Here is a 24,642-nt window from a genome sequence, read left to right on the forward strand (position 1 = left end):
GGTGTTTTAGCAACTGCTGAATCAATCGATTTTCTAATTAAAATATATATGAGTAAAGCAAATGGTTACCTCATCCTATATCTAGCAGTCCAATCAGGTTTCAAGTGTTTACGAGTTTCAGTTTCTAGGGGTAACCTGTCTGCTGCATGAACAAAAGTCCCTGGGATCTCCAGAAGTGTTTTGATGAAGAAAAAAAAAACAGAACAGTAACATGCATAGACCTAGAAAAGCTTAGGCTAAAACAACATCATAACAGATTTCTTTGTTATGCACTGATTGGATTCAAAGTAATTCCGTTGACTGAATGGGCTGATAGTGCATTTTAGTACGCCTGGGAAGAGTCATAGACAAATAAAGATATTGACACTTATTTACTAATTCCATTTTAGATTACCTCTGTTATTATGCACCATGTACTCATGTGGGTGTCTCAGTGGCAAGGAACACCCTGAGGCTTGCTTATATGTTCTTTGCCCTGCTGGACGTTTGTAACTGTGCTGACTGCTCATGACAATAAATTACATCTCTCATCCAGGTTTCTATTTTCAGTGTAGTTTTCGTGCCCCACTATATGGCCACACATCGCCTGGCCACTACGGATGTGAAATTCAGGAACCTTGACACTGCAAAAGATGTATCCCTTAACATATGAATAGCCAGATCTTTGTGTCAAGTGTCACCTCAATCCCCAATATTTTTGAAAATGTGGCCCCGACCCTGCATGCACATCACAAAGCTAGATGCATAAAAACCACCCAGTCATGTCCACGCCAGATGCAACTATCTAATAAGTCTGGGATATATAAGTGGAGCACATGTGGAGTGTGATGCAATAGATGCAAGTATTTAAAGTGGATCAATCTGGGTCCATGGTTCAGCAAGATTTTACCAGTTTGCTGGCACACCCATTTTCATTCTGTTTCAGTTAAGGGCTATCCAACTGGCAGGCAGTCTTATTGAGTATGAGCACTGTATCCTGCCATATACAATGGTAACTAGATGTGATTGGATCTCATTGGTTGCAAGGAAACATAGAAGTGCAAGGAAGTGAATGATCTCGGAAGTCCTCTGTTCAGTAGGGAAGTGTTAAAATGGGTTTCCAAAAATAGCCATGGGGTAGGTTTTGGGAAGGCCACGCTATTATGGTGAACAGGGAGCCGACCCCAATCAAGGTAAGGTAGCAGATCGGCAAGGCTTAGTCTCAGAAAGGGTGTCAGAGTGGTGTAGAGCTACAATGAGTCCACACAGAGCAACGGCAATAATTCTAGTTTGCCAGGTAGTTATAAAGATATACAAAGATTCATCAGGCCTTTGAACTACACACTAAGCAAGTAAAACCGCTAGTTGAAAGTCACACCACATGATTATAAAACTGACATATACATTCACCATTAGGAGAAATAGAAAAGCATTTGAGTCGATGGCTAATGGAACACAGGTAAGTACTTGGATGCCTTCGAAATAGAAAGAACACTTAATAAACAGAACAGCTTTGCTAGGTCTTATAATGTTCAACCCTAAAGGTTGCTGGAGAGTGAGAAACTTCCCTTCCACGAACAGATGCCCCAGAGTTGTAACTCCTAAACTATTGAAGTGTAAGCGCCTCTTAAACGTGATGGGCACACCAGGTGTGTAATAGAGTGGGAGTGTTGGTGAGAAGGGTATTTTGCCTTCAGTTGCACTTGCCACTTGAAGCGCCCAGAAGACTTGGGTTTCATGGGACCCAAGAAGGCTAGCAGATAATCCTTTGCTCTTTGCCAGGCTATCAGTGGAATAGTTACTGGATATGAAGTCTGCTGCAAAGCAAGATGTAGGTGGTAGCGTTCTGCTAAAACTAGGTACAAGTAGGATGAAGGAAGGGATCTTACAGCTGAGTGTTTGAGCAAGACAACTTTTTAAATTGTGTGCTGCCTATTGCGGACACATTTTATCGAGCCAACTGTGGCATCTACGCAAGGCTCAGGCAGCAGCTAATGCAGAGAGAAGTATGACTAAAATAAAGGCTGGTGGAGAAGGGGAGATCTCACCCTCGCCCAGCCGTACCAGCTATTAACAGTCACAATGTAGACCGGTTTCATTCATCTGCACCAGGCAATGCACCCCCTCTTTGCCCCCACTCCATTTCTCTTGCTCCATGAGGTGCCACCCTGTCCAAGCCATCCCACACCAACTTTCATAATACTAGCAGTATGCTTCCAACACAGTTGACCTTTGCTCAACACCTGTTCAGCACATTCTAGTCAATTCTGTTGTCTATTTAAGGTTCAGCTTGCTTCCTGCTACGAGCAGCTCAATGTCCGTTCCGAAAGCCAAACCTCTGGATCTCCTCTGATAAGATTCCTCCACTTCACACCATCTTACTCCACCTTCTTAGCAGACCCAGTTATTCTGACACTGCTTACACCTCCCTCTGCCCCCAATCATTACTGATCCTATTACAGCCTCTAGTTTCCTGCCCCTGTACCTTTATTATGCCTTAGATAAGTTCTTTAGACTTTTCCTTAGGTCCACCATTCCCCTACCTTCCTTAATCTCCCTCTATCCCACACTCTGAACCTCGCATACCCCATCGAATCAGGACTACTGCACACTCTGCTAGCTCACTAATGCAGCTTTTACTTTTCACCCTGTCCTATGGATTCTGCAATCACTTGCCTCCCTCCTCTATGTGCAAACCCTCACACAATGAAAACATGTTGTATACCTCTCTCTTCCTCTACTTGGCTTCCCCTGCCATGATCATTATGTCAAAACTTCACCATTTAATTACCGATGGGGGCAACTTGGCGTTGCCCCCATCTGATTTAACTCAGCATATCATTTTAAAAGGGAGATTAATAACATTACAGTCTACCTCTACCATTTCCTTATACCTATATTTCACCATATCCTCTTATTAGCAGATTAATGAAATGGAAGGTCAGCCCTGCTACTGCAATATATTTTGTCATTCATGCTGCCATTGTCACCAGATCATATTTCAAGCAGTCTACTGACATACTTGTCCTAAGAGTTGCAGCAGTCAGCGGTTCTAGTTACAATGCATTTCTCAACACCTGTAGGAACGTGCCGATTTGGGTTTCAACCAGCAACCTTTCTCCTTGTAATTCCTTGCTTCCCTTGCTTTACTATTCTTTACTTCTTACTGTTTCATGGTCTTTCCCTCGGGCCTCCTCGTCTCCAATATCAGGAATCCATAAACCTCTTGTCAGCTTGTGTTCGTGCCTCTGTCTCCTATTTTCTCAGTCCATTCGCTCACCCTGACATCCCCCACGAAATGTTCTCACGGCTTTGCATGTGTAATTTATCTGGTGTGTTCCATCTTAACCACTCGCTCTCAACTCTCAGTAGCACCTCCCTCGTCTATGTACTGGGAAGGTTTCATGTCTTCTCCTCAGTACTGCATAGAGCTCTGTGCCCACCATCCTGCACTCTCACAGATGACCAGGTTGGATTCTCCACAGCGATAAGCATGTCTTCTGCACTGCAGCTCCATCAGGACTTCTATTCTCCTCTCGCTGCCCCTCCCGATTATCAGTATGCTTGTTCTCATCCTCTGACTCTCTTTTCACTGTCATTATTATTCTAGCCTGCAGGGCTCGATCCTACATCAGATGTCAATTGACATGGAAAAGACTTCCTGTACCACGCTGGTCTCACTCTTGTAGGGACACTTCATCAGACAAATCAGTGAGGCAACACCACGCTGAAGAGAGCTGCTTTTTAACTCTTGTCAAATATTGTCAGATTGTGCTACCTTGTTGCTCTGCCAGTTTTCCTGCTGGTTAGCCTTGATGAAACTTAGCTTGGCAAATGGAGGAGAATGGCATAATCTGAGGTGTGAGGAATCTGATGGTATCATCACTCCTTTCCCAGCAGTGACCTCATCCTATGTGCCAGGGGACGCCAGTCGCTACCCGATCCTGACCCTGGGGGCGGTTGCATGAGGGAGGATCACATGGATGGTGGGGACAACCTCCGGGAGAGGGTGGTGGTATCATCTGATGAGACATGGTAACCCCTTCCCGTTCTGAAAATACATCTCCAACTCCTCATGCCCTAATAGCCTATTGTAATACCTCCCCTCTTTCACCCATGGGGGTATTGTGAATATGTCGTTTTATTCCTAAGGCCAACTCTTAGAATACAACTGGCCATATAAAATTGTGATAGAGACTTTTCCCAGTCTTACATACTCTTCCTCCAAACCTAGTTTGCCTTTAAAACCCATTGCAAATACCCATACACTATGTTTAGAAGGGGACTATGTGATGAATCCAGCAGAGTCATCACTGATTTCCCCACAGTGACCGCCTCCCCTGTGCCCAGGGGACGGCAGCCACTACCTGATCCTGATCCTGGGGGTGGTTACATGAGGGAGGATCACAGGGAACTGGGGGTGTAATAACTCCTTTGGATGAGACGCAGTAGTTCCCCCTTTACTCTAAAGAAGACTATATTATCTGAAACTTTAATGGCTTACTGTCAACTAACAGTTCCACTCCAAAGTAAACGTAAAAAAACATTTCCTATATATTACTCTAGTCAGGCTTCCATCTATGACTCAAACACTCATAACTCCTACATAACAATTATGGTCTTGATGTGCCTTTTTGTGAAACTTTGGAACCACCAAGAAACTCAGTAACATCTATGGACTTCAACTCCCATAAATCCTGAGGTACTGAGATGAGGAAAAGGAGAAAAGAGTTTATACAAAGTATGAGGAGCCCGAAGTCGAACGTGCAGTCTAGTTGTTTTGTTGGTCCTAAAGTGAGCGTGTCATTTAAAATGGCAGAAGCAGTGCAGGACAGGGTTGTGCAGGAGAGGACGAGGAACCCTGTGCTGGGGCTCCTGACTGCAAAGCATCCAGACCTGTGTGGCGAGACAGGGAGCGAAGCACAGAGGAAGGGAAACCATGGAGAGGCTGGAGGCTGCACAGAAACTCGCAAGGACATGACTGGCCAAGTCAGCAGCATTCTCTGGTCTAGGGAAGCTGGCGGTTGCTCGCGGAACTGCTTTGGACGCTGACGCAGCGTCTTTACATTCCCGACCGGGAAGGAACAACACCATTGATTAGCGAGCAAGTTTGGAAACGCAAAGAAGACACAGTCGGTCTACCTAGAACAGAGCGGGACCCCAGGCTTTACCACGCACACGCCAGTGAACGTTTGAACTGTACGGAGTTGCAAATGACAGAAAGGTACAAAGTTTATTTAAATGCAACCAAGGAAAAGTACAAGTTCAAATACCAATGAGAACAACATCTGAAAGTGAACAAAACAAATTGCCATAATAAGCGCAAGGCAAATACAGAGATATGAGATGTCAAAGTGGGGGAAAGTTGAAGCAAGTGATACCATAGGAAAACATACCCAGCACCTCCAGGAATATGCTACTGCGGTACAGTGAAAAGAACAGTGAAACCATTAAGTCGTCCTGGCAAGGAAATACACCAGGCACCTGAAGTTGTATAAAGAGTTTGACATTGTGGGATACACCTGTCAGAGGAGTATAACAGGGGATCTGAAAAATCCATTGAAGGATTTCTGGCAGGGCAGTACACCAGGCAATCCGCAAAAGTAGTAAGAAAAGATAAAGAAAGACTGTTCTGGGATGTATTGTTTGAAGCTAAAGAAAGACTTATGGATTTATTGTTTGAACTAGAACTTTTGTGAATTCAGTACCAAAAAACAAAGGAACTGTTGCCTAAAGTGACACTTTGGTACAAAGAAACTATTGGGGAAAGAAACACCTTTTGATGCAAAGGAACTGTTGGATAAAGAGACACTTTTTGCCATCCTACAAGGGAAGGAAATCACCTCTGGATTCAAGGATCTTTTCTTCGAAACCCTTTTTGTTGGATGTATCCTTATATTTTTGGTTGTGAACACTTTTTGCTAATGTCAAGTCAAAGACATTTCCGTGCAACTTTTGTTGTTTTGTTTCTAGTGTGAGGGTCAGCTTAAAATGTTCGGACACAAGGATGGCTTTTAAGTTACTGACTACTTGATACAGACAGATCCTTAGTTTTAGTTTGCCAGCTAGGGAGACTCCTCTTTAGAATTGGGCTAGAGAGGCGGTTTTCCAACACATTTTTGTTTAATAAAATGTCTGACTTTGAGAATAATATACCTGTGTGTCCACCTCTCATTTCCGACTCCTCACAACTACTTTTCCCACAATCCCCACAACACTGGGACAAAGAAGAGGAGTGAAGTAATGCAGAGCATGGGAATCCACAAGTACAGGCAGCGCTCTAGTGGCAGCGAGCGCACACCTGTGCCCAGAACCTTTAACTCACCGAAGCAAGAACCACAGAGAGGCTGCTGGCAGGAAAGTGTTGCTCCTCTCCGAGTGAGAAGAAGTCAGTGAAGCCACCCCGCTCAGAGTTCAGAGGGGAGATGGCTGCTGGAAGCAGGTGACGCGAGCCAGGAACGCCAGAAGCAAGCAGTGAGCTCCTGGGCATTCACCAGCATCGGAGAACAGCACTTTGCTCACCGAAATCCCATATGAAGCAGTCGAGCGCAGCGGAATCATCAAGGAGCAGGAAACCGGTGGAAGAATGGTCATGACACAGAAGGCACCTGGAGACCATCACTGCAGACCATAGAAACAACAGCAAACACCATCAAGAAACAGTGAGTCCACGAAAGGACAGAGGGAATCCCTGGGGCATGTCAGCTACTAAGCCAAACTGAAATAAATGTAACTTTTGAAACCACTAGAGAAAGGGAACGTGTGTAAAACCAGACAGAGGAAGACGGAAAGGGCAGTTTCAGAACGGAGAGATTTTCAAGTTTGACCATGTGTGTTATGAATATATGAAAGAGACCGAAAAGCCAATATATACATATATTGGCCAAGACGGAGCTCACACCCGAAAAGCCCCGTCAGGAAAATATACCAGGCAGCTACACATTTGTGCATTGAAGAGAAATGCTGGCAAAAGAATATACCAGGCAGTTCCAAGTGCAAGATTACAGAAAGCCCGGTAGGAGAGAACTACAGGCAATTACAAGTGTGTATTATCAAGAAGCCCATTCAGGAGTGTGTACCAGGCAGTTGCAAGGGTGTAAAGGAAGTCCTGGTAGGGGATCACACCAGGAAAGTTGAAAGTGATAAAAATACAAGAATTAGCCAGTAGGCTGTGTTGGTCTAAGAGACTGGTGAACCAAAAATCCTGGCAGGAGAGTACACCAGGTATTCCGACCACACATGAAAGAAATACAATCAGCTTAAAGATCATTTTTGTTGTTGACCCAAGGGAACATCAAGAACTGTTATTTATAACACCAGAGAGTAAAAAAGAATCCAGGGGGAAGGGAAGAACCCTCTGGAGCAAGGAAATCTACCCTTGAAAAACATCTTTTTGTGGAAATTATAAATCTTTTGTTTCTTTTGAACATTTACCAAACACTCAAGGCCAAAGACATTATCCTTTTCACTTTAGAATTCCTTTTTTTAGAATGTGAGGGTCAGAATAGTACTTTCAACACAGGACGGTTTTGTTTTGGACACTCCGACAGATCCTTAGTTTTGGGTTTAGGTAGGGAAACTCAGCTAGTGCAGGGACATCAAGTTTTTTTTCTCAACTCCCTTTTGTGTTCGAATGTCTAATTTGTGTCCGAAAATCATTCCTGAATCCTCACATTTGTTGTTAGAAGTGGGATCCGGCTCAGTTTATAAAAAATGGGGGACCCTCAAGTTTGAAAAACGTATTAACAGAGCTTCTGATCCATCAATAGGTACAGTACAGTCCACCGGCTTTAATTTATGCAGCAGTAGGGGGGGAACTGAAACAACCCAAGGACCGAATAATGATACCTACTGATTTGGTCCTAAAACCCCAAACTAGGAACCTACATTAGACTGGACTCCAAATCCGGTCTTGCTTGGCGTTATGGCCCTGGCGTTCTAGTGGGCGTCACAGATCCAGATTACAGGGGCGACAAACATATTAGTTCAAAGCAGTGGTAAGGAGGCATATCAGGTAAAGGCAGGGTAAAGGATTGCTCCAGGGATCTGAAAGTGCCTTATTTCCCAAACCACAATACATTAAACGCTCTGAGAAAACAGAGGGGAAGTAAAGGCTTTGGTGAGACAGACATAGAAACCCCAAGAACACCCAAGCTATTACCACCTAAAACCCATGAGGAAGAAACCAAAGTAATTCCCGATTTGGCCTTCACTTAGAGGAATGATCCTTTACTGGTAGCGCCTTTCCTTCAGAGGGTACCCGAAGAGGAGTGCAGAGGAAAAGGAGGACCATTTATTTTCTGGAAAGCTGCCATACTATATAGAGGAGTTATTGGTCCGGATGGTACTCCCCAGTCACAAATAATAGTGCTCAAAATCAAGATCGCCCACTCATATCCAACAGGGGGCACTTAGGAAAAGCTAAAACCCAAGCACAAATATTAACTTTGTTCTACTGGCCAGGGATTTACACCAACGTAAAAACCTCTGTGCTCACTTGTGCCTTGTGCCAGAGGACCAGTTCTCGGAAACCCACTCAGACCCTTTGTAACCCTTACCAATCAGTGATGTACCCTTTTCTCATATAGATATGGACACAGTGGGCCCCTTGAACCATTTGCAACTGGGTAATCGCTACATGTTGGTGATAGTGGACTATACAACTCGTTACCCTGAAGCATTTCCACTATGTAATAATACCACCCAGCAGATGCTTAAACACTTCATCCCATTTTTCTCACTAGTTGGGTTCCCAAAGGAAATATTAACGGACCAGGGAACTACCTTCATGTGCCAGCTAATGTCCGAGGTGAAGGAGATTTTGCATATAAAACACCATGAACCTCCATTTACCACACAGAAACTGATGGTTTGGTGGAACGTTTCAATAAGACCTTGAAACACATCCTGAAGAAATTAGCTAAGGCTGACGGCAAAGATTGGGATGTTACAACACCTTGAGCCCTTTTTGCAGTCCACAGTCCTCAACAGGGTTCAACCTCTTGAGCTTTTATACGGTAGAGAGCAATAAGATGTGCTTGATATGTTACGGGAAACTTGGGAAGAGCGGGAAAATGCCACTTTGCCCCTTTTCTAAATGGCCCAATGATTGAAAGAGCACATGGCCACAGTAAAAACAATCACCAAAACCTACATGGTTAAGACACAGGAAAATCAGAAAAATTACCATGATGGGAAAGCCATACTCCGGTCCTTCTCCTTTGGACAAAAGATCCTTGTTCTCCTTCCGTCATCTGAGAAGAAGATGCTGTCCAAATGGCATGGACCTTATGCAGTAATAGAGCAGACAGGGCCATGTGATTATCGGATGTCCCAACCCGACTGATGAATTAAAACACACATAACCACATGAATGTTCTCAAGGAGTGGAGAGAAGACCCAGCTGAGAATACTACTGTAGTAGTTACCAGCTTATTAGCTGAACGGTCTGATAACAGTCTAATTACTTCTGACCTGCCCCAAATCGGAAGAGTCAACCTGCTGGATGTGTTAGAGCAATTTCTCTATGTTTTCAGGGCTGGCCCAGGGAGAATTAAAGGAGTGTTTCATTATATCCGTAAAATCCCCAGGAAAGGTGTTCCATGTTTAAACCTTACCAGATACCGGAGTCCAAGAAGGCAATAGTCAGAGAAGGTGGAGAATAAGCTGAAATATTATGTTATAGAACCTTCTCAGAGCTCTTGGTCCTCTTCGATAGCACTTGCTGGCCAGCCAGAACAGTCGTGGAGGTTCTGCATTGACTTCAGGCAAGTGAACGCTGTCTCCCAATTCGGCAGTTATCCTATGCCTAGGATAGATGATCTAATTGATCGATTTCGAGATACTGTTCTCCCCTCCAAGATTGACCTGACAAACAGATACTGGCAAGTTCCCGTTAATCCAGAGGACAAGGAGAATACCAAATTCTCCACCCCCACTGGACTATTTCAGTTTGAGTCATTGGCTATTGGACTACACTGGGAACCATCCTACTTTCAAAGGTTGATGGACCAAGTCCTCAGGCCTTACTCTTCCTTCTGTGGGGCCTATATAGACAATGATATCATTCACAGTAGAACCTGGAAAGAACATCTACACCATGTATACTTAGTCACCAGAACCTTAAGAAAAGCCGGGCTCACAGCAAATCCAAAGAAATGCCACCTAGCCCAGTAGGCAGTCAGATATCTTAGATTATTTGTCAGCAATAGGCTGGTGCAACCCCAGACTGAAAAGGTAAAAGCCATACAAGAAACTCGCATTCCTAAAACAAAAAAAGATCAAAGAGCCTTTTTAGGTTTAGTGGGGTATTATAGGCGATTCATCCCTAGTTACTCATGCATCACAGATGAACTTTAAAACCTTGAGCCTCAAAACAAAGTGGAAGGACGAAGACCAACTGTGTTTTGATAAACTCAAAAACATTCTATGTAGCAAACCTGTGTTGAAGGTGGTACATTTCAACAAGGAGTTCATTAGATAACAGCTTGTTCCATTACAGAACTTTCCAATGACAGCAAGGGTTTGGACAAATGAGAAGAAAACTTGCCAAACAATCTCACTGATTGCAGTTTATGGACAGTAAGTAACTCTACGGCTTGCATTGCCTTGGAAATAGCTATGCTAAACAATTTGGATAGTAACATTTTTCTTCTTCATCTTCAGTATTTGGAGGCATGGACTGGAGGAGGAATCTTCTTCAGGTGTATCTGCAGGGACTGTTTATTTAATTATTTGTACAAGAATGTCCAAAAAGGGATCATCAATACGTATAGTGTCCAATACAATGGTAGCTATGTTTCTTACTTTGTCTGATGGCTCTGATGTTAGGATGTCTTCTGATGCACATTGGTAATGTTGAGGAATCAATTACACCTTAAGAAATTGATTCCTGTTGTAGACTTTAAAAAACACTTGTCCCGATAGCAGAAAGTTTGTCAGAAACAAGGAAGGGGGAATTGGTTATTCAGATGTGAAGAAAGGCCAAAGCCCTGGAGAAAAGCACTGGTAAAAAGAAAGTGGGTAGTTGAGCTGTTATAAGTGCAAAATGGACTACAGCTGAATTCTTCCGAGTTAGAGGCCAGATGTATTGAATACAAACTCAGCATAGAAGACTCTTTGCTGGTACTGGTGATGTTTTGTATCGCCTTGTGTGTTCTGTGGGGGTCGTTGGTACTGAACTCAGTAACCATTTTTGTCAGTCTTAGTATTCTTTGGTTTAAATCAAGTTTTTTTGTTTTCCCGATATCGACTTACCACCTCAGGAATTGCTGGTACTCCTGAAGAGGTAACTTTCTTCTGAGTAAGCAGGGTAGATATCTAAAGCACAACACACTCATCTTGGCAACAGGACAATGCTGTCTGACAAGGGCTTGATACCCAAGTTGGGCAGACTCAGCCCTCACCCTTCCAAGGTCAAATGGATTACCACAAGTGGATTGAAATGGTGATTTCAATCATTACTCTGCTTAGAAACTGGAAGAATCCACTATGAAGTAGTATATAAATCACCATAATTATGATATAGAAGTGGTGAGTACCAAATCCTCTTTTGTGGGTGGTTAAGCTGCACCTTTATCAAACTCACAATTACGATAACCTGTTCAGATCAGAGGCAAAACTGTAATGCTTTTCTTCAGTACTCCGGAGACTTTTTCTGGAGTGAAAAAGTAATTTTCTCCCGAATGTATTGGTCAGTCTCCCACCAAGAGGTATTTGCATTTTCCTACCACAAGGAACAGCCACTTTCTCACCAAGAAATACTCAAAGATGAATTTGCCTAGTGGAACTGCCTCCCAAACTGGCATGTGAAGACCCCAAAACAGAGTGTGGTCTTCACATTGGTACCAGTAAATGGTGAAGGAGCATGTATCTTAAAAGACACAGCTCAGCTCTTGCCATCGACGGCTGTCTTAAACTTTCAAACGAAGTTGCACAAGGACCAGGATTAAATTTGCATGTGGCCACAGGAACTCACTGAATGTTGGATCCCAGACACTAGACACAGGCATGGTGATGGTTGTTAGGGAGAATTCTCATTCTATGGCTAATTTCCCTTACCTACAGAGTCCCCCCAGCAGCTTTGCTGGATTTGAAGGGTTTGTTTCTTTTTACCTGCTAAGAGTGAGACTCTTTTTCCCACTCTTAGGCATGTTTGCTATGTGTGTTCTAGGCTATTTTTGTGTTTAATGCCTATGGGATCTTTCTCAACCCCATAGAAACCATCTTTATTGACATGTGTTACACAGCACCCTCAGTGCAGTGACACAGGGATGTCGTAGCGACCCCCAAACATAGACACCATACCCTGGGACTGACTACTGTCTCCCAGGGCAAATAAAGTCCCCATTGACTTTACTAGTCAAATCCTATGAACTAAACCAGTACAACCCATCTTACTATGGAGGTACTGGAAGGGGTTAATAGTTTTTCCCCTACGTTCATTTTCGAGAGGTTAGTGTACAGTCCCTCTCTCAAAAGTTTCTGGCTGGTGGCAGTGGTTACTACCATAAATATTTCGACCGCAAATATTTCCCTATGGGATTTTCCCATTGTTCGAGGCTACCACCTTTTCTGACAGCCTCTAACATACCGCCGGTGCATTTTAATATTAACTTTGCTGCGATAGGTTTTATTTGCCAGAACTTTGATATAACTTCTTTCTCGTGTCTTTCTCTAAACTCCTAACCCAGGTCCGGGATCCTTTGTTCGTCCTTTTGGCAGGCTTCTGCCAAGAAGCCCTCCTTTCGGAGCCACTGAGTCTGGGATGGGTCCATTGTGTGGGAGGGGGAGTATGACCCCTGGACAGGGTTGCCTTCGCAACCCATGTCGCACTCTATCCTGATAGACTGGAGGGTCTCCCGCCAAGATGACCACTGCACTGTGTGAGTGACAGCTAGGCTGTATGAATGGGGATCTTTTTGCATAAAAGCAGGGTCCTGAGGACTGGGAGAGCAAGACGTCACCACTGGAACTAAGAAGCCGAAGAGGAGAGAAGCTAAAGACAGCTGCAACGACTGAACCACCAGTGAAGCCCTGCTGCAGCGTCTCACCACTTTTCTCCACACGACGAGAGGAGATCATCTGCAAGAGCCTTCTTCCCTTGAGCTGGTGGGGCCAACCAGTTTGCCAATCGCCTTCCCGGACCTGCCTTGGTAGAATCTCCTGTACCCTGTACTCGGAGGCCGGATAGCCAGGCACCAGTCCACACGGACCGCGATTTAAAGGAGCGTACCTTTTATTCGTCGGGCAGCACCGCGGCTGGTTTCATACCTGGGTAGTGCAGCAACTCAAACCTTCCTCCACGACGAGAGCCTCTCTTCCTCTGCTGGATCACCTGAACTGCAGGAACTACCAGGAACAACCACCACCGCAGGAGCCACTTCTTCATTTAAAGGTACATTGTTCCGCCAGGCCGCCCTTTTTTCGCTGTAGCTCTAAAGGTATTTTTAAATCCTTTACCTACCTGTTGGGTTGGCCGGCCCTCTCTCTTAACATTGTCTTTTCAACTTCTGCAACCACCTTTTCAAATTCGTTAACCAAAGATTTGACTGCAGCTACAAGAACATTTTGCTCCTGGGCCCTTGCCCTGTACCACTGACTCTGGCACAGGCCTACTGACTCTGGCTACATTTGTTAGACCTGCCTTCTTTAGATTGATTCTCATGAGAACTGTGTTGGTGCACATATTTCTTTTAACTACCCTTTCCTTCCCATTTTTAAACCTTGTGAAATGCCATTTTGCTCAGTTTTCATTTAATTATTGCTTATACTGATGCACTGCCTTGCTTAAAGTGGGTCACAAACTGATGGGAAGTGTTGCCAGGGTGTGTAAGAACCTATTTCTATATAACTTGTGCTTTGCTTTTCCTCCCTTGTGAGGAATTGTTAGAGGATCCCTTGTGTTTAGTTGTCACTGTGCCGTTTTGCTCTGGTTCACTTGGTCTACAATTTAACTTGTGAGTGTGTATATTTTTCCTTTGACTTAATTTAACTTGCTTGAATACTGTGATACTTGTGTTTTATTAGAAGTGTATAAAATAAATATATATATATTTTTTAATACAAAGCTTTGGTCAGTGTTTCCTTGTGCCATAGTGCTGTAGGCCTATTGTGTAAACCCTGAATACTGCTCATCTCCCTATTGAGATAAGTCTGACTGCTCAGCCACAGCTACCAACTAAATCTTTGTGGTACAGACTGATACCAAAGGGGATTTATTGCTCTCACCTGTAGTCCTAATCTTGTGTAGTGCTCCCTAAGGGAACTGCACAGGATTCTGCCTAACAATGGTCAGTTGCCGAAGTGCTTCTTTCAGAGAATGCAATTTGAAATCTGTTGCATAGAGCATACGGCAGAGGAGGCGCCAGCTGAAAAGTAAACAAATATAAATGATAGAGGATCAAGAGAGTGATGCCTCAAACATGGAGGCATCATGGAGCACTAGTTAATCCCAACCAGCTGTTTATGCAGACAGTGCAGAAACTGGCTCTGGCGTTTGGTCATGCAAGGGTAAAAGTCAGGGCAAGTGCATGCGCAGATGAATACACAAGCAAATGTGGTACTGCCCTTCATCAAAATGTTCTTAAAATGGCAGTTTCTCTTTTTCAGCCAGCCTTACTCAACACCCCTGCCGATCCAGGCTTTCTCAACCAGTTGGCAAGGCAGGAGGGCAGAACGACAGAGTAATAGATCTATGTCACATAAATAATTACTGATTGCGTGATTAAGTGCATGTGGTTTGGCGCTTCTCTATGTATATCATTTCTCCAATAGCCTTTCCCCGAGCTTTGCTACCTCCAACCCCCGAACAGCATACACTCCGCATTAGACCTAGATTAAAGGATAGTTCCGGGACTTTTTTTTTATTGTCCCTACGGTTCGGCCATGTGTTTTTAAGCATAACTCGGTAGATCGTAGAAAACTTTCCTATGGACCTTACCCGACTTTTCGTCCATTAACGCACTCGAAATCAGCTGCCATTTTCTGATAATCCTATCATTTCCCCCCATCGCCCTGGCTCACCTGCTTTTGCGGCACTAAATCAAATCCCCCGCCCCTGAAACAGACTTTATCAAAACATTCATATTCCCCGCCTCTATCCGTGACGTGACTGAGCTGCGTAGGCAAACGCGCCCAGGCGTCTTCTACGCGACTCCACACAGAACCCGGAAATCAACACAGATGAGCTCACACATCACAGCGAGCCACAATTGGGAATATGAAACTGTACTTTTAAATTAAACCGCAAGATTGTAAATTTGGTAAAGTACATTTCTTTGACATCAAATGTTTAGAGAATATTCAGCGATTTGCATTTTTCTTTGCTCTCGATCCAAAATAGTTCGTCTTGAGGCAAGCGATGTTCGTGTGCAGTACACAGGGTGTTGGTTTACGATAAAATAAGCTCTTCGGTCGCACTGATAATCGCATGGCTGTTCCAACAACGAGGCACTAGGCCACCACAACGGTCTGTATGTTGCATCTAGCCGTTAGTACCGCGTAAGGGCATACTTGTACTTGGCGATCGTCCCATAAAATGGTCAGGGTGGTAACGTTGTTCACGCGGAGAAGCAACTGGTGGTTGAAAAACCCATCCGCCGGTGTCTGGTACTCGTGACACATGCAATAATGAAGGATGTACCTGTTTGAAAAACATAAAAAATGAAATTAGTCTCACCATCAGATCTTTATTAAAATTATTCATTTTATATATTCGGTCGGGAAATTATTTCATAGCTAGGACAGTGCAACTGGGTATTATACGTCAAGGGGGGGCTGTAGGATACTGAGACAGTCCCCCAGTGCAGGGGTTGACAGGGAGGCAGTGCAGGTGGAGAGTGGAAGGGCCCATGACCGAGGTCGCAGACAGTGGACCAGTTGTAGCAGGGGAGAGGGAGAGAGAAAGCAGAAGCAGAGAGGAAGGTTTTGAGGTGCTTCCGTAAAAGGTGATGGTTCTCCTCAAGATAGTGCGCGGTACAAAACAATATGCCACATAGAACGAACAAGTTTAAATTGCGGTATAAACTCATCTAAAGAGTTACTTACATTATATTTGCATTTTCCATTGTTTCTGTGCGTAGGGCAGCCCCGAAATACCACTCCTTCTATGCCGACGTTATTTCTTCTAATGAACGAACATTAAATGGCTATCGTTTCTGAAATTTTATTCATTATCGTTTCTTACGTTATTGCACCACACCCCCAAAAAGGAGTCTTTCGGGATGGTCCCGGCCTGTCAAGGTCAAATAACAATAGAACCTTATACTGAGTCGTGGGCCATTCCGGCACCCGAGCAAAAAATCAAAGCAGCTGACCTTCACTTTGAACGAGCACACATTCCTAGTTAGCTACATTCAGTGTAAGGCCATCTCACAGGACTTGAAATTTACACTCCATCTTTGCATTTTGCATTTTGTCTGCGTGCTTTGCAGCCCCAGAGAACCATAAATACGGAGACATTCTATATTTTTTGAAAAATGATTTATATTACTGTTTGGTTTAATTTAATGCGCAAATGAACAAGGTTGGATAGACACACTGAGCAATCACTTTTATTTACACAATACATAGCTACACATATTCAATGGGCCTGCGACATGAGGAGACTCCAGAGCAAAGTCACAGGTGACACCCGGGTGGTTTGCACTACTGCACGGTGAAGGGAGGGGCAAGGGTGGAGAGACACATTGCATGTACACTGAGCAATCACTTTTATTTACACATTACATAGATACACATATTCAATGGGCCTGCGACATGAGGAGACTCGAGAGAACAGACAATCAAATTACAATCATTTAAACCGTGATGTGCATTTCTCAATGAGCTCTTCTTTAGGTGGACATGGAACAGAGGCAATGTTGGGTGGCAATGCAGTTGTCCCCTGCACAGGTTCATTCACAACTCCATGTATGTGCCTATCTAGGACATCAACAATAAGTCTCTCAATAAACTCATATTGCATATCCTCAAACACTGGTTTGATCACCCATTGTTTACTTCTTTTAGTGAAGGCCTTATTGTAGCGAAGCGTCCCTAAAGTTCCGGTCGTCCTACTTTGTTGACGGCCAACATTACGGTTATGTGCCAAGACCGCTAGAAGAGTCCGATTTATCATGCCCTCCATGCCAAAATGCAATCGTTTTGGCCTGTACTTTAGGCACATATTGTGGAACACCTCCAAATCTCCTGTGTGGCAGAATTCCGTGAGTCCCCTCAAATCTCTTGTTATAGTTTTATCAAATACAATCTTTTCAATGGCTTTGTGAGTGGGTGATGAAGGAATCAACCACTTCTTCCGTGCCTCCTCTGTGGACAAATGGCCATGTTCACAATTGTGGAAATGTTGGTTTGTGTTCCAACGGTGAACGTTGGTACAGTGTAGCATTACTGACCGCCATTTTTCCAGTAGAATTTCCAACGACCCTCCACATGTTTTTGAGCTCCACCAAAGATGGTTGCTGATTGACTTGGACCACTGTGAAATACCTTGCATATCTTTTTTTTTACCTGCAGCCGACATTTTTTTATTGATTGTTTTTGCAAGATGCCAAACGTCAAATTGGTGATTTATATTTTTGTACTCTTCTCTCATTGTCTTGGCAATTGAAACGTGTCTGTCCGTGGCTATCAGGTCGATCACCATTCCCCGCGATTGTAGTTCTTGCAATGATGCTACAAAGCCAACTTTCTCCATGGCCACTGAGGATGTACTTTGTGACACCTGCACGACCACCGAACTCACAATTTTCTTACTTTCCATGTCCTGAAAGTGGTAGGTGCAGTACTTGGCTGAAAATCCTGGGCTGTCGCACTGTCCATCACCGGCTAGCCTGAACCGTTTGCCCGCGAATGTACTATCAATAGACATTTTTTCCATTCTCCAAGCTTCGCTAATGGCTGGAAATAGATAATCGGTTTGGTATTTGTAGAACTGAGTTTTCGCAATGAAATGGATTCCCACAAACTGAAAGAAAGACTCTAACTTTTTAAAACTTGAACCACTAAAAAGTGTAGCCGCTGCACAAAGTAGATTGCCTGCTGGCAGTTGCCCCAGCATGGGTTGTGCAGACCATGAGAAAGGATGATATTTTGTACAGGTGGCATGTATTTTAAGGTTAGTGCCTCGAATTGCACGAGTCACATTAATCAATGGCTCCCCACATACTTCCCCACCAACCGAATGCCCACATTTCATCCGAATAATAAATCAAACAACTATCGAATACAATGAATTTGGCCTCTTTCCTTATACTGTCACTCTGCATCCCAGCTGGTTCGGCCTGTAACGTTGAGGACATGTCCCTCACATGAAAGGTAGAATCTCTGATATCGTCTTCCGCTATGTTCAGTGATATTGATGGTGTTTCATTGTCGTCCACTTCATTCTCTTCCATTGCAACATCTGTTCCTTCTCCGGCGATGGGTGAATAAAACAATTTCTTCAACTGTCTCGCGGTCTTAGTTTTTGCGGGTGTGGATTCTGTGAATTGATCTCCGACTGCATCCGAACTACCAGGAGGACATTCACTATCAATGACTGGTGGTGGTATAGCTCCGTTGTCAATCACTTCATATTCTTCCCATTGGCACGATGCATCTCCAGTCTCAAGTCCCTGCCAAAAGGTTTGACAAGCAACATCTCTCGTTCGCTTCACTGTCTGTGTAGATCTAGTTCGTACACCCACTCGCAACTAGAGGACAGATTGGAAAAGGGATGTTCAGTTTAAACACAACTTACAGTATTGAACTATTAACAGTGAAAAACATAATATAGTGACCAGGACACTAACCTTCTTTTGCTTTCTTTTCTTTGAAACTTTCTTGCCTCGAACTTCAACATCAGGACGCTGTTGCTCCGACTCGTGTGTGCATGTCTCCACTTCCTCTTGCGCTGCAACGACTATATTTTCATGATAAGCACATCCATCACGCACTGACGCTCCATCGACTCCCTGAAACATAGAACTTTCATTAGTATGTATAATAATATCGAAAACACAAAATGTACTTGGGGACCAATACCCACGTACATCTCAATAGCAAAACACGAATGAACGCTTTGTGTAGAACATTCAAACGACAATTATTCACGCATTGTTGATCTAGTTAGATGGAACTGTCAAGATCCATACCTCGGGCTCCTCATAGACTTCCATTGATGATATTATTGAAGATGATGCTTCAGTAACTCCCTGAAACACAGTAATTGCATTAGTATGGTTTTCTATTTTGTTAAAAAGAACATAAACTTTGTGCTGGCGTCAACGGCTCATCTAAATAGACCTGCACAAATGATCAGTTGTCTAAAATAAATAATGGATATGTAAATATGATTCGATTTGCTCGATCGTTGGAAGTGTCACCACCCAGAGATCTGCATCAACTACTAGGGGTGATGTTCTTGTAGAAGAGGCTCCGTCATCTCCCTGAAACATAGTACTTGTGTTAATAAAGAAGGAATTATAGCGGATGTAATCACGTCATATGACCTCGCTTGATCGAACTGTCAGTATCCATACCTCGAAATGCATAAGAACATCAAGGGACGATGTAACTGCGGTGCACACTTCTGCAAGCTGTTGCGCCGACCCGTAACTGCATGCTCCCCCTTCTTCTTTGACTAATGCTCCATCGACTCCCTGAAACATAGGACTTTCATTAGTAATGAACACAATATTGAAAAAAGAAGACACATAGGAGGGCGACGACAGAAGGACATATCAATGGCTAAAAACGAAAGAAGCACTGTGTGTAACAATCACGCTACAAGAATGCAAGATCTGATGATCTCCATCGATGGAACTGTCCGGAAACGTACCTCGAGTATCTGAGTGACATCAACGGTTGTCGTCAATACGTTGGACTCCTCAGCATCTCCCTGAAAGACAGTACTTGCATTATTTTGGATAACAATAATTATAACTGAAAACAAAGACTAGAGGACGAGTACAAGGGTGTACCATTAGGTAAAATAATTACACGATCAATTAAAACTATTGATTTACATGCCTAAAAGAAGTCAGTGGCAGAATAGCCAAGTAAGATTACCCGATAGGCGCTTGAAGTGGCTGATGACTGCAATAACGACACGGATGGAGAATCTTCCGCCTTCATATTGAGTGGATACATAAATGGGGAAATTATTGTTAGCTAATGCTACACACTACCGCAAGGCCGAGCGATAAATACGTAAACTTGACTCACCAGTGGAGGGATGTGGACGAATAGAGTGGGAATAGCGGTTGAGAGCAATTTTCGCCTCGCTCGCGGTGTGTTCTTCTTTATTAGCATTGATGTGGAGTACATGTCTGAGCTAAAGTGCCTGCTGCAGATGCGGTATCGATCACCCCTCTTGTCCGCAAAGACTTCTAGGACTCTACTTTCAAGCTCAGACGGTGGATATCCGCAATATCGGACCCATTCTCTTATCTGATCTATTGTCTTAGGGAAAACATGCATTATAGTACCTTCAGATTTATTATGGGTCTTCGAAGGGCAACCGCCAATGGAACAGGCAGGCATTGTGGAAAGTTCTGAAAAGTAAAGATCAACAATTCTCTATGAATACCAATGTGTTAAAAAATTAAATGACACATAAAAGGTTCAATGCAAGGTTCGTTTTGGTTCTTGGAACTATACACGTTATTCACATGCGGATAAGTATTTGAATAACTTTAAAAAAATAGAAAGATAATTTGACTAGACTCAGAACATGTGACTAGTTCCTTGCATGTACTGTCTTGAACGAAAAGAAATTGGACGCAAAATGATTATGGTACATGGCCTTACCTTGATGAGCAAACAGTTAGATTCCGGGATCAGAGTAGTTTCTTGTCGTAGAACAGGGAGCAGTTCACAGGTTGCAAACTGACGAGTTTCCTCGAAGTGGTCACGGAAGTTCACAGAGACGAAGAGCAGATAACCAGCACCTTCACGGGTTGACTAGCAAAGTGCAAAGAAGTTCTCATTAGAAATATGAAGTGGGTTATAAAGAATTCGAAACAGGGGTGTGTTTGTGAATGAATGACGTGTGTATGTCGTGGCATTATGCGGTTTGCAGGGGGCCGCCCAGCGTGAGGGGGGATGCTTGGCAGGAGACACGGGGTCTGGAGGTAGACATGGGAACAACAACCCATGCTCCATAGACCACTTTGAAGTGTACATGGTCTTTGGCACCTCTTGGCCTTTATCGCTCCCTGACAGCTCCACTTGCCAGCACAAGTACCCCGGTGCGAACTGCCTTTGATATGGCGGGGGGCGGATTGGGGCGGTGGTCGTGCAGACAAGACACAGGGAGACTCGTGAATGGAGACACACTTATGTGGATTGCAGGGGGCCGCCCAGCGTGAGGGGGGATGCTTGGCAGGAGACTCGGGGTCTGGAGGTAGACATGGGAACAACAACCCATGCTCTATAGACCACTTTAAAGTGTACATGCTCTTTGGCACCTCTTGGCCTTTATCGCTCCCTGACAGCTCCACTTGCCAGCACAAGTACCCCGGTGCGAACTGCCTTTGATAGGGCGGGGTGTGGATTAGGGCGCTGGTCGTGCAGACAAGACTCGTTTGCCGCAGGGCCTCACCAAGGAGAGGTCATCTCACTGCATGTAAGAGGCAGGCTGAAGGATCTAGTACATGGAAGGCAGGGGGGTGAGTTTATAAATACCTCAGCCTCCCAGGAGAATATATGGGTGCAGTTCACCCTGGAGACCCTGGATGCCTAGGCAGTTAGTCAGCTGCAGGCTGGCCTGTGGTGGCAAGGCGGCACGGGCCAGAGGGGGTCATCTCTGTACCCGGTGCCCAAAAGGATGATTTATTACGATCAACCATATTGATTATTTTTTTGTTTTGTATCAATAAAATCCAACGGCCTTTTATTGCCAACGCTTGAACAAAGTGGTGTGGTAAGTATTTTTGGGGGAGGAGGCAAGGCCGGGAGGCTTGATGCCAACCCGCAAAATAACATATGTATGTCTGCTGCATATGGGTTCAACGGTTATGTGGATTGAAGGTGGGCGGCCAGCGTGAGGGAGGATGCTGGCCGGAGACATGTGGTGTGACAAGACAAGGCACAGGAAGACTATTCAATGGAGACACACTAGATTCATTTAAAAAATCAAAACAACCATTGTTAAAATATATGTTGGGTTTTATTTTAGATCTTTATTTCAATTGAACATAAATAATAAACATTACACATTGTAAAGTTCCGGTTGCAGCACATCCAGGGAAAATCCGCGGTATTGTCCACTGTCGCTGGGGAAATGTTGTCTAATGGCAAGTACCGCACAGGCAGGTATTACTCTCCGAACGCGGTGTCCGAGCCTCCCGTGAAGCCACCAAGTGAAGCAACGATAGGCCACCAGCCTGTACCACCTGTGAAAATGAAAGATGCAAACTGTATTAAAATGACAAAACTTTCTTATCACTGTCGATTCAGGTAAAAAATGTCATTCTGCTTTGAAAAAAATTGTATCTAGAAAATGCACAATATGGAACCAATTTACATGCGTTCGAATGATATGTAGATGTAATTTTATATGTGGGAGACGACCACGACATAGTAGTGGCATCACTGACATCACAACCAGAGTATACTTACTCGTTACTCGGATTACGCGGACGAACAGTGCCGCGAAGTTCGTGCATAAGCACCATCATCATCCTCAACACGGTCCGTGAGAGGCAGGCTTCCCTGAACTCTGGCAGCTCGGTGATGCATTGCGGACTTGGCTCGCCTTCCGAAATGTAGGCCAAGCACCCGGAATTTTCACGGCAGCAGCAGTTCTCCTCCTCAGTTGGCATTAGCTTGCACCGATTGCATGTGCACCAGGTGGATACGCCGTCCATGCGACATGGTCCAGGCTCTTCATCCGTGGACTGGTCCTCCCAACTGCCGTCAGAATCCCCATCGTTTTCGCGTGCTTGCCTTTCCAGTAGTTCCTCCTCGGTGTACTCGGGCTCGTACATATACGGCATTATTGTAGCCATTGTGTGGTAAAGAAAGTAAAATAATTTACAGAGATGGTACAGGTGTTCACAAGGCCTAGAAGCGGCGAAGGTAGCTGACCAGAGCACAGAAACGAGTCACAGAATACTCAAAGTAACACACAGAGAGTAATGGAATCGAAAATCTGCTGCTGTGTGTTGTGAAACGGTGTGTTTATACTTATTGAGGAAAGAGGCGTCCTGCCATTTCCATGGCGACACTTCATTAGCTGAGGCGCAGCGATTGTTGACATGAAACGTGCTTTGGCGTTGGGAAATGGGTGGTACGCGTCTGCTGATGTCAGGCTCAGGGGCGGGGGATTTGATTTAGTGCCCCAAAAGCAGGTGAGCCAGGGCGATGGGGGGAAATGATAGGATTATCAGAAAATGGCGGCTGATTTCGAGTGCGTTAATGGACGAAAAGTCGGGTAAGGTCCATAGGAAAGTTTTCTACGATCTACCGAGTTATGCTTAAAAACACATGGCCGAACCGTAGGGACAATAAAAAAAAAGTCCCGGAACTATTCTTTAAGCCTCAATAAAGCTACACGGTCATTTGGCACTTGGCTCTCTTAATCATCCAAGGTCCATAAAGTGACTACCAAACAGTTGGTTTATATTATTATTATTAAAGCCATTAAGTTGCAAAACTGTGGCAGCAAACTTTAACAAAATCAAGTTGTACATTATTTCTTGATTCTTATTTATCTGAGCAGATGTACAAAGAATAAAAGGAAGATACTGAAAGCAAAGGTGTTACAACACTTTGGGTGTGCTGGTGCTTTGAAGCGAGGGTGGCACTTTGCCTTGTAAATCATTGAACATAACTACTACAAGTGGAAATGTTTTCATGGCACCAACAGATAAAGGGAGAAACAAACCACCATCTCAGTCTGAGTGATAAATAAGCGCAAGAGAGCAGGAAACAGCAAAAGGATGGGTTGAGTACAAAGAAAAAAGACAGGCAATCACCTCACCTTTTTATTGTATGGATTACTAATCACAAGATTCGTGTCATCGGAACCTGACAAAATATATTCCCCTGTGTCATTCCAAGAAATAGAATTCACCTGTGAAAGACACAATTGACATTTAGAAACAAGAAAACAAAAAGCAAGTATCCATATTAAATTACAACGCTGATGGAAAAGACATCATTAATTATGAGAGAATTTAGCTCCCATAAGATATTTAGTACAGTAGGTTTTAATCCAATCCACGCAAAATAGATATCACGGTCTTGAGTGCATGTCTGTATCCTGCAGGTCAGAATTCCCCTTCCCGGAAATCCAGCAAAAGGGGTTGATGTGCCTGCCACAGCTACCTGCGTGTCAAATGTAGGCCACAGCGACCTCCACCAAAACAGACCTCTCGCCCCACTCCCACTATTCCAATGCACCCCCCAACCCAAAACAAAAAAGAATCTACAATCCAATTTGTTCCTAAAAAAAATAAATTCCATAAGTCTTCTCTTTGGACACAAATGTGGAACACAGGATTTGACAAATCACAAGTGTCTTTCTAGCAGAACTTTGCCACGATCAGAGGTAGTGAGATATTAATGCAATGGTTTATGCACCCCCTTTTAGGTTTCAATACCTTCAGGACATGAAGGACAAGCTCTGCGGTGACAGAGCCAACATGACGGGAGAGGAGAGGCTATTCTGCCAAT

The 24,642-nt window shown here is 44.0% G+C and overlaps 1 protein-coding gene across 6 annotated transcripts in view; it reads right to left on the reverse strand.

Annotated features, from left to right (window-relative positions):
* Positions 1-24,642, reverse strand: part of DCAF6 (DDB1 and CUL4 associated factor 6) — a 2,172,363-nt gene that overhangs the window by 1,853,152 nt on the left and 294,569 nt on the right. For 5 of the 6 annotated variants that reach the window (XM_069636467.1, XM_069636464.1, XM_069636463.1 and 2 more), the window contains one exon: positions 23,948-24,040. The exons of the other annotated variant lie outside the window; for it this stretch is intronic. In XM_069636467.1, the coding sequence (XP_069492568.1) occupies positions 23,948-24,040 (93 nt within the window). The remainder of the gene's footprint in view (positions 1-23,947; positions 24,041-24,642) is intronic. 6 annotated transcript variants of the gene reach the window in all.

Source organism: Ambystoma mexicanum, chromosome 7p (assembly GCF_040938575.1).
Source record: "Ambystoma mexicanum isolate Mex_15411 chromosome 7p, UKY_AmexF1_1, whole genome shotgun sequence".
In the NCBI taxonomy this organism is placed as follows: domain Eukaryota; kingdom Metazoa; phylum Chordata; class Amphibia; order Caudata; family Ambystomatidae; genus Ambystoma; species Ambystoma mexicanum.